This window comes from Thalassophryne amazonica, chromosome 12 (assembly GCF_902500255.1).
Source record: "Thalassophryne amazonica chromosome 12, fThaAma1.1, whole genome shotgun sequence".
NCBI lineage: Eukaryota > Metazoa > Chordata > Actinopteri > Batrachoidiformes > Batrachoididae > Thalassophryne > Thalassophryne amazonica.
Window position 1 is genome coordinate 23,761,561 of NC_047114.1, and position 13,803 is coordinate 23,775,363.

The following is a 13,803-nucleotide window of genomic DNA, read 5'->3' on the forward strand; positions in this document are numbered from 1 at the left end:
TTTCCATCTGAAAATAACTAAGGGCCCTTAAGCAAAGTCATTAATTTCCAGTTGCTCCCAGTGTAAATAAGTGGGTTAATTTATTGTGGGGCCACTTAATTTTGATTAAGGCTTTGCTTGTGAACGTTCTTGGATGCAACTTTCTTCAACAGCTTTCCACCTGTAATTTATGTAGCTAAAAGGGAAAGCTTTCTGTTGTACACTGCAATCTAGTGGCAGTATTGCTGTATGAGTTAATCAGCAAACAACAAATTGATATGATTGTGTTGCTAAATGTATTAACTAAATGAGTCGCCTTAATCATTAACAGAAAAATTGCCCCTCCTGAGAAATTTTTCAGGAGCCGCCACTGCTGATTTGGCAAAGAAGCACAATCACAGCATTAAAAACAATATATTAACAGAAACCCGCTCTATGGGGGGGAGAGCGAGAGAGAGATTGCCACATACATACATACTCCAGGTTCATTACAGTAAGATCTAAACTCACAGGTCACAGGCAGTGGAGGAGTTCCTGGAAGGACCTTTGGGTGATAGGTCAAAGTCCGAGTCAGAGCGATACAGGAAGGACTCTCGCCGCTGACTGTGAGGAAAGTTGCCATGTAACACCAGACCAGAGCCGGGACTGGCCTGTGGGTCCAGTGGACCTCGCCCCCCTGACAATCCATTTTCCACATCAAAACTATGGAAAAAAAAAAAGAGAAAATTATAAAAGTGAAATGATTCAATCAAGACAGAGTTTACAGATGCCTTTGTAAGAAGAATTAACCTGTCCTGTCTATCCGGGTTAGTAAGATGTTGCTGTAGGAGTCACTTATAAATAATCTATAAGTAGCGCGCTGATGTCTGTTACTATGTGACAGAAAATGCACTTTGATCTAAATTAATATACTGTATTCCAAAAACACAGTATTATATGTTAGTGTACACCTGCTTTTGTAGATTATATTTATTCAACTACTGTAAAGCCCAAACTGCTCCCTGTGCAGGGAGTAAGGAAACTCAAAAGATGTCACAGGGGAACACCAATAACAAAAACAAATACGGCTGTGCACTTGGTTTATGGCATAAAAGCACGACACGACTGGATTCTCTCTTTTTCCACTCAGTCGCCACAGCAGATTCAAGACGGATCTGCATGTTGATTTGGCACAAATTTCAATGGCTCAGATGCCCTTCCTGACACAACTCCACATTACATGGAGAATGGGCAGCGGTGGTCTTGAACCAGGAACCTTCTGCGCTGGAAATAAACACACTACCCATGTATATCATTAAAAGCAAATAAGTCTCTAATATTCTAAATTACACCAAAAAATTCATGATTATTTAAGAATTTTAATTAGAAACAATAAAACAAAGAGAAAATTTTAATTACAAGTTATTCTTCATTTATCTGACCTTGTTTAACACAATATACATTTGGAAATGATTCATTTTAGGTTTCATGTGTCGACCAAAATTGTGATCAAAGATTCGGGTGGACCCCAGAATAGTTTCAGATTTCAAAGTGGGCCACAGAGTTCTTATGTTTGGAAATTTGGTGAGAAATCATGAAGTAGTTTTGACGTAATCCTTCAAAGCCTATATAAAGTGAAATCTTGATTCAAAATCCGGATGCAGATCTGGATCACATCCTAAATTTAACGGAGTCTTCCATGGCCTAATATGTATTTGTGGTGAAAATGTTGCCAAAATCCGTGCAGTAGTTTTGACGTAATCCTGCTAACAGTAATCCTTCAAAGCCTATATAAAGTGAAATCTTGATTCAGAATTTGGATCTAGATCAGTATTATCTGATCCAGAATCCAGATTCGAATCTTGATCACCTCCAAAATTTAATGGTCTAATATCTATCTGTGGTGAAAATTTTGTTAAAATCTGTGCAGTAGTTTTGACATCATCCTGCTAACAGACAGACAGACAAATAAATAAATAAATGCCAATGATTTTATTTCGTCCTTGGCAGGTGTAATGATACTGCAGTTTTGCATGTCTCCTGTAGGATAAAGACTGAAAAGATCAGTTAGCCGTGGACAGTATTATCTGAAATGTAGTAAACCTGTCTGTCAGTGTAGTGGGAATGAACCACTTCCTTTGGTCCAGATTGTCCAACCACTTTGTGACACTGAACAAAGATTTTGAAAGAGCAGGAAAAATGCTATATTGGAATAATGACCCCCCCCCCCCCCCCCTTTTTTTTTTAGCACAGAATAAGGCTGTTTGTGTGAAATGTTTTCAGAGAAAATGAACAAGACTCATACATTACAATAGCCAAAGAATGTAAATCTCACAAGCTTTCATCACTTTGTCCAAAAGACTTCAGCAGTTTCTAAATCAGGAAAGAAACATGCCAGAAAAGACCACAAGGAATGCCACACACACACACACAATACGACAAAAACACAAACTCTAATCAAAGCTGGCATTTATAAATGTCTCCAACAGCAGTGACAAGAAAATGTGCGAGTCACACAATGTCATAACTGACAGATGACAATAAGCCATTCACAACAACACAACAAAACGGCCACGTGTGCTGCATCTGAAGACTGAAGCTAATCAAAGAAAAAACACACACTTTATGACATCATTCAGTTCCAATTTGCCTGCCTGTACTGAAGAGACACAAATCAGTCTGGATACCAAAAATAAAAACGTACTACATGAAACTGTGTGTTTGAGAGTGCCAGCAAATCTCACATGGGTTTAAAAATAGCATTGATGTATTGATACGGGATCACGTGTGTGAGTCTAAAAATAGCCCGAGGCAAGGGGTGTTCTCCTGCTGAAAGCTGATCTGATTAGAGAGAAAGCACATGGAGCAGCTTCTGCCCTCATCCTACAGCACAAAACCCAGAGTCTCTGTGCAGCCCAATCTGGCAACATGTTCCCTCTGTTTGAGGGTACCCCACCCCTCACAGAAATTTTTGAATTTTTAGGTGCCATTTCCTGCATTTTGGCACAAATTACATCACAGAGAAAAGAAACACACACTGTTTTCGCTCCTGTTTGTCTGTCTTCTTAGTCTATGGGCCGATTCCAGAAAGATGCACTTTTGTTGCGCCCGCCTTGTAACTTTGGTTTGATGGTTTCAGGTGATTCCCAGGTCATATGACATAACATTTCTACTTGTTGTCATGCGCACAAACAGAGCAAACCTTTTGACAACAGCCTTGTTGACGGAAGGGTCAGCAAAAAAACTGATTTACTGTTTATCATGATTATATCAGTCCTGAGGGCTTAAACGTGTTTTCCCTTCTTATAGATGCATTCTGGTGCTTACAAATCATAACGTGTTTTTGCATATGTGAACCAAATTTGGTCTAGTTTTTGGGTGGCAATATATGATTTCTTGATCAGTTTTCACAAATTCCTTTCATTTTTATCATCAAGTTTGCAAAACTGTTACCATAGTTCCATTTGTCCGTTTTTAATGATGTTTGATGTTACTACAATGTTTTGATACTATTCCAAGTGTTTTATTGAGAAGAAAACACCTTCATGAGGTTGTGACAGATGCCAGGCATTCCATAATTATCACTTTGTAAGAGGTGTGTGTGTGTGTGGGGGGGGGTGTCAGCAAAAATACACCACAATACAGGTTTGGGCTGTATTAACCTGTAACTTGATTTTTGATTTGTAGCATTGTCAGAAACACTTGGACAAGAATTATGCATCCTTAAACAGAAGTCAGAGTATTGAAACAAAAACTGAATCATATTTCAACAAAAAGCTAATTCTTTCACTCATTGAGCCCTATTTTAAGATAAGCCGCCTAAAACACCAATGTTTACACATTCAAACACATTGTTTAAATAAACAGATCAATACTTCATATAATAAAGTAGTCACTACTCAAGCAGAAAAATGTCAGTCACTATCATCTTCATCACTCCAATCATCAGAGCAAGTGTCCTTGGCATTAGTACACCCACAGGCATCACTACATGACCGACCTCCCACACAGTGATCTTTCTTGCAGTTGCAACTAATCAATTGCAAGAGTACCTTTGGGGCTGGTTGCTGATCCATCCAATGGATGGATCAGCATACAATGCCATTCCCTCCTGCAAAACAGTTTGTGGCACTCTGCATCATGAGTCACATACAGTTCTCCAAAGTTGCTAAACTGTGTGAGATATTGTGGTTGTTGCCACTCTCGTACTAGGAATGCTGCCAGGTTCTTCTTGTTGCTGCCATCGCTCATGAACTTCTTCCACTGGGTGGGGCACTTCTGCTTGCCATCTTGGATCTTGATCTGAATCGTCCCTCCTGCACCACACTTTGCTCTCTCAGGGTTCTTGATGGACACCTCAGGATAGCTGTCCATGACCAGGTCAGTTCTGGTGCTACTCTGGGATGAAGTTGACTTCACCAGGTGGAACAGATAGCTAGCCAGCTCACTGAATGTCCTAGGAATTGATTTCATATCCTGCATCATGGCCATCCCATCCAGACGGCAGAGGTAGGCACTACTTCAACAGACTTGGCCTTTCCTTCAAGGATGTGAAGCAGCGTGGCCTTTGTTGTCTTTGCAGGGGCACCATCTGGAGTGGCAAGTGACCATGGCAGAGGTCCAAGTGGATACTTCAGGACCTCTTGCATGTTCATCTGTTGATGTTGGGCAATGATGACCATCCTGCCAAACAACCCTCGACCAGCCTTGATGATGACATTGCTTCCAGCTGATTGCATTCTCTTGGACTTTACAAGGTTTTGAAATGTCTCCAGTTTGGCTTTGGGTAGCGGAGCAAACACGTCAACTTCTCGTTCTCAGCCTCTTCTCCACAAAAGTGCAGAAAGCATCATTGCCCTTCTGCTCTGCAGTCAGCAGGTGCTCTGCAATGGCACTGGGTGCTTTGACTGCTGATGCAATGTTCACGAGTGGTTCATTTGGGTCCTGGGACTTGTATGGGTTGATCCAGTTCTCGACAGTGTCCATGACTGAGCACATCATCTTCATCTTTCTTCATGCGTGGCCCACTGGCCTCCTTGTGCCACTTGGTGTCCCCATCATGGAGACCTGCCATTTGTCTGCAAATTTGCAAGGTCTTTGCTCTGTCATGTGCAGTCAGGATCCAGCACTGGGCTGCACCTTTGTTGAGGCTAATACCTGTGATCCCTCCCTTTGATTTGGAGTCCCTGTTCATGGTTTGCTCAATGGTCTGGTCCACAGGCAAATGCATTGTGACCATGTTGAAAAGCGAACTGTCCATTCTCAAGCAAGAAATTGGCATATGGGTGAGTCTGGGTTAGCAGGAGCATCTCACACCAGTAAACAGACAGGTACCTAGCATAATTGGTCCTGTCGTATGCGAAGACCCATGGCAGCATCTCATGTATGGAGCAAATGTGCAAACTCCAGATCCCCTCTCGTGTAGCCCTGGTGAATCGCAACAATAGACAGACTAGTTCTATGTATGTGTCCCAGAAAGCTGCCAGCTGTCCACGGTTGGTAGCACAGAACTGGACAAAAAGTTCCAGCAGTCTTCTGATCGTGGATGATGTGAGCATTTGTGTGTGTCCCTGTGGCGAGGTCGGCACAGTGTCCAGCTCAGCTGCAGCTGCCTGATATTCATCTTGCCAACCATTCTCTGTCATCCATTATTTGGAAGATTTCAGTCGGAGTCGCTGCATCGCCTCCATGACGATTTTGTGTGCCCTCATAGCTCGATTGTACTGTCGATCTTCCAGTACACCTGACACAGATCCAGCTGCAACAATGCCCGCTTCGATGAGGAGGTCCGAGAGTCCACTATCACCAAATCTCTTCCCAAGGATAGCAATAAAAGTTATGCTGGTGTGGAATGCTCCCATCCTCAGAACAACATTGCTGAACTCTTCTTGCTGTTTCCACATGATCTCTTGTGCTTTTGCATAGATTGCTAAGTCCATGACAATGATAATCTCTTCCAGACCCAGCTTCTTACCCATCTCCGTTGATCTTTTCAAGAGGGTGTAGACTGTTGAGAATTCTGTTGGGGATGCCTCAATTACTGGGCAGTAACCAATGATGCAGGGTTCTGGAGTGGTGCTACTTACAGCTGCACTGAAAGTAGACCAGCCGGGAACTTTCTGACGGGCATCATCTTCATGATCATGCCGACTTCGTAGCATGCACTATAACACAGTTTTGCAAACTTGATAAAAATTGACGGAATTTGTGAAAATTGATCAATAAATCATATATTGCCACCCAACAACCAGACCAAATTTGGTTCAAATATGCAATAACACATGTATTATGATTTCTAAGCACCAGAATGCATCTAAAAGAAGGGAAAACATTTAAGTCCTCAGGACTGATATAATCATGATAAACAATAAATCAGCTTTTTTGCCGACCCCTCCATCAAAAATGGTTGTTGTCAAAATGTTCGCTCTGTTTGTGCGCATGACAACAAGTAGAAATGTTATCTCATATGACCTGGGAATCACCTGAAACCATCAAACCAAAGTTACAAGGGAGGTGCAACAAACTCATTTTCTAGTCTTTTCTGGAATTGGCCCATAGACTATCTGTCTGTCTGTCTGTTTGCCTGATTGTGAACAGCCTGGAACCCACAGTTTTTCATATATTGTTATGACATTTTTTACAGAGGATTCATATCCTGATAGGCAAGAACTGATTCAAAGGGCAAAGGTCAGAGTCAGGAAAAATCTCTGAAAATTGGAAAAATCCCTATCTTTAACTTTGAATGAATTTTCAAAAATTCATAACTCTGTCAAAAAATATCAAATTTCTTTCATATTTAAGAGCACTGTGTAGCATGGTATCCTTTATTGATTGACAAACCACATTTATGTATATTTTACATTATATCTTAATCAAACATGCCCCAATCACACTCATATTTGAAAGTAGACATGGCCCGATAACCAGGTTCACGGTATACCGCGGTATGAAAAAGCCACAGTATCAAAACCACTAAAATTTTCCATTATACCGTCCCTACGGTATAAGCGGGTTATGAGAATTCTTCACAGGCAGAGCGGAGGCGACCGCTGCCGCCCTTCCCCCTGTCACGCACCTCTGCCTCTGTTTACAAACAGGCAGCTAACGTTAGCTAGCTCTGCATCATGGCTGAAGGAGGTGAAGCCTGCACTGAACTTTTCCCTCCTTTCATTTTATTTTCTGCAGAATAGCCCTTCAAGTCAAAAACGGTGGCAGCAAAGCGCCGTAGCTATGACCTGTGTTGGACTCTGAGCGATTCAAGATACCAGCAAAGGATTACATGGAAGGAGTAAACTTTATCCCATCCTTGAAATCACGGAAAAGCACAAGCGTTGGACTCGAGTCGCGCTTGTAGTCGACCAAATTTCTCCCACAAACATGTCAAGAAGGACAAATACATCTATTCCAAGTGCTTTGTTGGTGAAGCTGGGCCAAGTATTGAGCATCTGGAGTTCCGGGCCTTATTCCAGCCACGTTTATCCCTAAGCAAGTAGGTCATGTTTCCCACAGGCAGATGCTACATGTCTAAAAAAGAGATGTCACAGTTATTTTGTTATTTTGGTATTTTCTCTAAAGTTATCAGTGGTATAGTGCTCGTAGTGGTAGACAATGCATCACTTAGTGCACCTGAATCACACATGCTTCATATACAAATAGCCATAATGTTGTTAAAGCACATTTTAAAAGCTATACATAATACCGTGAAACTGCAGTATTTTTGCCCACAGTTATCATAACGTCCAAATCTCATACCGGCCCATGCCTATTTGAAAGTGAGGTGCAGACTGGCACTCACTATCACCTGACAACATTTTATCTGAATCTGATCCAGATTGTGGATTTTGTGGACATTTGAATTTAATATTGACAAGCCCATTTGGTGTACATTTTGCATTATATCTCAATCAAATGTGCCTCAGTCACTCATTTTTCTGTTATGGATTTACCTACACCACCAAAATTGGATGGAGGTTCCAATTTTATGCCTGTTTGTCTATCTTCCAGTTATCAGTCAGAAACCAAGTGCCAAAAAGAAATGACAAATTGTGCATAACAGAGAAAACCAGTGTTCTGGGAAAATTATCTGAAAAAGAATTCAGAAACCAAAAAAGTTGGAAAAAAATCCTGACACCACCACAAAAAAAAACTTTGATTTAAGTGCATGAACTAAATACATACTGCTGACATTTGATCACATCTAATTTAGCTTATGAAAAGACACTTCTAACAAGAGTTTGACCTTGAAAAATTTTTTCCAAGGTAAAATTTTGTGGAATTGGAAGCTAGTGTTGGTGGATGTTTGCGCTCAATGAGTGTGGTGCACTAGAACTTGTATTGTACAATCTTGAATGTGATGCTATGACATTGATGTCGTACGATGACGGGGAACATTTGAAATCTCTGTGGCTGTTTTCACGCAAACATGCGAGAAAGCAGACGAAAAGGTAATAACTTTCTCATGTGGAAATCATGTGGAATCTCACCGATTCAGTGAGATTCCACATGAGAATCCTCATGTGTGTGCATGACGCCTGACTGTCCGCTGAATGTCGTCCGGAGTGGAGGCAAAAATACAGCCACAAATCTCAGGCAGTTTGCACACATACTGCACGAGGGACACCGACATGGCGCGCAGCACGCATGCAAAAGTTGAGCGGCATTGACACATCCTTTTCAGGCACAAGAATTTGTGCAGAAATGCTGCGCGACACTCTCACGGATGTTCAGTGCCACTGGCATGGCTGACACGGTGACATGTTTGGACACACAGTGCTCAGGACAGATGTGGGCTATTACAGTGCTATTATGTGAAAATTCCCCGACTTCAGGAAGAAAAACCACTGAAAACGACAACAATTAAAAACACAAGAAAGGTGTGGAAATCCAATCACGGACTTGCAGAACTTGTCCAGGAGGTTCTACACATCAATATTATTGTCCCAAATGTTGATTGTCCTCTCCTCCCACAAATGACCACGCAATCCTCCACTTGCCGAGCACCGTGATAAGCTCGAAGTGCTGCTTGATGCGCTGCTCCATGCATTGCTCAATGCGCGCACTGGCCAAGCACCATGACGAGCTTGAAGCGCTGCTCCATGCACACATAGGCTCTGTGATCCTCTGGGAGAGCTTTGATTAAAAAAAAAAAAAATGATGAGTGCTGGTGTAGTCCCCATTCAACAGACAGGTGATGTCCAGCACGCTGTCCACGCACACACATCGGTTGTGCGCCAACAAGGAGAATTAATCTTAAATCCACTTCTGTCCTCAGAATAATAAATAAATAAATGTATAACAGCACAATAAGTTTGGGTTTGTGCAGGTCTTCCATGGCCCAACAGGACATGTCCAGTCTGTGTGCACAGTGCACACAGCAGTGTGCGTCAAGCATTAAACTTAAATCCACTTCGGTTTTCAGAAAAATAAATAAATAGACACAATGAATCTGGTTCATGCAGCTTGTGTGTCCAACCCAGTGCGTGCATTGTACGTTGTGTGGGTGCTGGCTGGCTGCAGAGTGGGGTGGCTGGAGGCTGCTGGAGTGTTCAGTTGCTTCCAGAAGCAATGCTCCTCTCCAATTACATAAAAGGAAAAGTGTGTGTCAACCCATAAGTTGTTTCACAAGTTGCAGACATTCTGAGTCACACAGATGACGTGGTGAGGGGTACGAGGTGCCTGCCTGATGATTTGGAGAAGGACTTCATCACAGCAATTTTTTTTTTTTTTTTGGTTTGCTCAAAAATCAAAGATGCATAGGTGCCACCCCACGACTGAGGTGAGGGGATATGAATGGCTGTGAACCTTGTGCTGAACTGCATGAATTTCCTCGCGGATGCCGTTTGCAGGCTGTTGCAGCCCAGTGAGATCCTAGCCTTACTGTATGGTTGTGAGACTTGGACGTGAACCAGTGACCTAAGGTGACGAGTGGATGTCTTTGGTACTACGTCTCTTCGGTAGATCCTTGGGGACCACTGGATATGAGGTCATATCACTTGCATCAGGTAACAACATTTTAGCCATGTGCTTGTTTCTCTGTGCATGATCCAGCACATAGGTGGCTCAGTGTCGAGGATCCCAGTAGCTGGAGAAGGCCAAGGGGACACAAACTCTTCACCTGGCTGCAGCGGACAGATGTTATTTTCAAGATGTGGGGATAGACCAGTTGTGTGCCTGGGTGGTTGCCATCTCGCACACGGGGCAGTTTGATGGTGTGATGGAAGTGGCAACTTGTGACACCAACATATGTTTCTAAACTTGACTTGTCCAGATGTTATCTCCTTGGAGACGTTAACATGGGTTCAGTAAAATGTCTGCAGCATGCAAGTATCCATTCAGCACCACTCCTGTCTGCAGTGCCCCCCCCCCCCAACCTGATGCTGCAGGAGGACAAGACCCTGGCAAACTACTGTTAAATAACAGCAGCTCCCCCATCGTACCATTCATGTGACTGATCCAGACACACTGACTGCACTATACGTAGCAAAGGAGAGCAGCCAGAAAGAGGGGGAGAGCGGGGAGAAGGGGATCAAGCGAGGCTGTGGGAAAATAAGGCAGAGAACAAGAGAGAGCGAGAGTAAGATTTCAAAGAGAGAAAGTGTTCAATCCCACAGTAGGTTAAGTTCATAGACTATACTGGGCAAAGCCTACGTGACGTCACCCATAGATTTTCTATAGAGACCCGAAACACCCGATACAAAGCCTATATCTGCCGTGGCTATACTGACAGCAGCATCGCTGATTCTGGCTACGTCACAATGAACCGATAAAAGATGGCATGTGGGTGACTCCATGTGTGACAAAAGAAGCCTGAAAGCACCCCTAAATTCAAGTCCAAACCAGCTAATCTAACAGGCTAACCTGGGTTCGAGTGTTTTTTTTTATTTTTTATATATATATATATATATTTTGGGGGGCAGTGCGGTGGTCTTCATGACTGTTTGATTTGGTGTGGACATTAAAATTTAAAATCTGCTTATTTTCCCAATAATCATGCATTAAATGGACCTAATGGACTGCTAGCTGCTACAAGTGCTAATGCCGTTATCATATAACATCAAATGAGAATTTTGAGTACGTCATAGGTGATCCATTATAAAATTTCACCACACAAAAAGTCATATTATTCCGTTATTATACAGACAGCCCTCCATAATGGCTAGCAGCTGCTGCCAGCGGACTATGCAGAAGCAGTGAAAGTCTGCCAGGGATCAGTAGTTGTCACTCAAAGCAACCACACCCCTAATCATGCATAATTCACCCCACCATGCAGTTGTCATGGCCCCTCCATATTTATAAAGACCAAAACCTTTTTTTAGTACCAGGTTGTAAACATGTTTATTTGTGCTGTAAAGCTGGACATTTTAACATGGACTTTTATGGGAACCTGCTCGCTTTTGCAGTTGGGCAAGGAACTGTAATGATGTCTTCTTGCACGTGGACTTCCTCTGAGATCAGCGAAGCTTACCTCATGTTCCACTGTCACTCAGCCAGTGTGGCTTCAGGTATCTGTAAATGTGAATTATTAACCATCTTTAGTGATATTAAACACACGGTGTTCAGTGAATGCAGATTTTGTCTGAAGAGTCAATGCAGACATAATGCACATCGTCTCCTCTGTCCTTCTCTCATCTCCCCGTTTCTGTATCTACACAGCTCTGCCCCCACCCCCACCTTGCGTGCTCTGGCAATAAACCAGCTTCTATTTTTGATTCTGCACCACACTTCTGTCTCTATGCAGCTAAATATAGACTCCCCCGTGCAGGGAGAATAGACTAGAGGCAGCGATGCAGCTAAAAATAACATTTCAGGTAGAACCCAAACCCCCTCCCTCCCTCTGCATCACCAAGGAGCAGAATCTTCCCTCCATTCATGAATATTTATGCCTGAGTTTCTATTTGCGGCAGATGCTGAGTTAAAATTAGATCACAGATGAAAATGTGGCCCACGACTTTCTCTGGCTGCTTCTTTACTCCCACCGTTCTTCTAATGGCTCAGCTGCTGCTCAGTGCACAGGAGAGGACACACAATCCTGCTTCTCACAAAGAAGTACTATTTTACATTCCTCATGTACACATGCATGCATGTTTGCATGTGTCACAACAGGCATGAGTTACATGCACACTTTATGGCCGCTCTAAAACATACTGGTCGAATGTGGCCTCATCAGATTCTTCTTGAGACTGTTCTGATGTCAGTTATGGAGTCACGGTGATGTCCACTGACACACAGAGGAGGTCAGCATCTGTTTGTAGACTAAATGTTTCATCAAAGCATAGGTTTGTGTCCTGCTGTGTCCCAGTTCAACATGTAGGAAAATGAAACGAGTTGGACACATTCTGGACATGTGGGACGATGTACTCATTTACAGTGCATCTGGAAAGTATTCAGAGCGCTTCACTCATTCCACATTTTATGTTACAGTATGACAACATGAAAAAGATTTTTTTTTTTTAATTTTTGCAAATTTATTAAAAATAAAAACAGAAATCACGTATACAGAAGTATTCACACCCTTTGCTCAATACTTTGTTGATGCACCTTTGGCACCAATTACAGCCTCAAGTCTTCTTGAATATGATGCCACAAGCTTGGCACACGTATCTTTGCAGCACCTCTCAAACTCCATCAGATTGGATGGGGAGCGTTGGTACACAGCCATTTTCAGATCTCACCAGAGATGTTCAATCAAATTCAGGTCTGGTCTCTGGCTGGACCACTCAAGGACATTCACAGAGTTGTCCTGAAGCCACTCCTTTGATATCTTGGCTGTGTGCTGAGGGTCACTGTCCTGCTGAAAGATGAACAGTCACCCCAGTCTGAGGTCAAGAGCGCTCTGGAGCAGGTTTTCATCCAGGATGTCTCTGTACATTGTTGCATTCATCTTTCCCTCAATCCTGACTAGTCTCCTAGTTCCTGGTCACTCAGAGTGACTATTGGGGTCTTGGTCACCTCCCTGACTAAGGCCCTACTCCCACAATTGCTCAGTTTAGATAAGCTAGTTCATCTAAACTAGCTAGCTCTAGGAAAAGTCCTGGTGGATCTGAACTTCTTCCATTAATGGATGATGGAGGTCATTGTGCTCATTGGGACACGCACACACACACACACAAACAATGCAGGCTTTCAATAACTTCCAGGTCTTGGTCATCAGAAATCTATCTGCATGTTGTGAAAGTGTCAAGGTTGTTGAGACATTCATGCTGTGGCATAACTAGCGAGAAGCAGGTAATGCATCGGCTCTGCAACCCGGACTGCATTATGTTCCGTCTCCCCCTATTGACCTAGCAAATGGTGACAACTTTGATGTCATTATGAAGCAAAATGATGCAGCAGGGAATGAAATAAAAAACCCTCCTTGAGAGTGAGCTCAGAGCACAGCAATCACGTAAATGTATTCTGCCCTCTCCACTGTTGGTGCCTGCTGACATACAGCAGGTAAAATAAGTACTGAACACGTCACCATTTTTCTCAGTACCTATATTTCTGAAGGTGCTATTGAAATAGAATTTTCACCAGATGGTGGTAAGAACCCAAGTAATCCATACATACAAAGAAATCAAACTACAGATGTCCATGAATTATGTGAAATAATGTGAAATGATACAGGAAAAAGTATTGAACAACCTATCTACTCTACACAGATTCACCACAGAGTGCCATACTGTTTGTATTTCTTCATAATTGATGTAAATAAAGACCAAAGCATATCCAGTGACTTGAAAATGTTTATGTATCCATCCCGACTTGTCTGAAGAAAACTGGCAATAACACATTATTTATAAGTGTTATTACTAAATCATTCCATTACTTATGCAGCCCATCATCTTGGCTTTTATATTTTTAATT

The 13,803-nt window shown here is 42.5% G+C and overlaps 1 protein-coding gene across 1 annotated transcript in view; it reads right to left on the minus strand.

Annotated features, from left to right (window-relative positions):
* LOC117521716 (cAMP-specific 3',5'-cyclic phosphodiesterase 4D-like) overlaps positions 1-13,803 on the minus strand; it is a 120,729-nt gene that overhangs the window by 57,080 nt on the left and 49,846 nt on the right. The window contains exon 2 of the mRNA XM_034183053.1: positions 490-681. Within this exon, the coding sequence (XP_034038944.1) occupies positions 490-681 (192 nt within the window). The remainder of the gene's footprint in view (positions 1-489; positions 682-13,803) is intronic.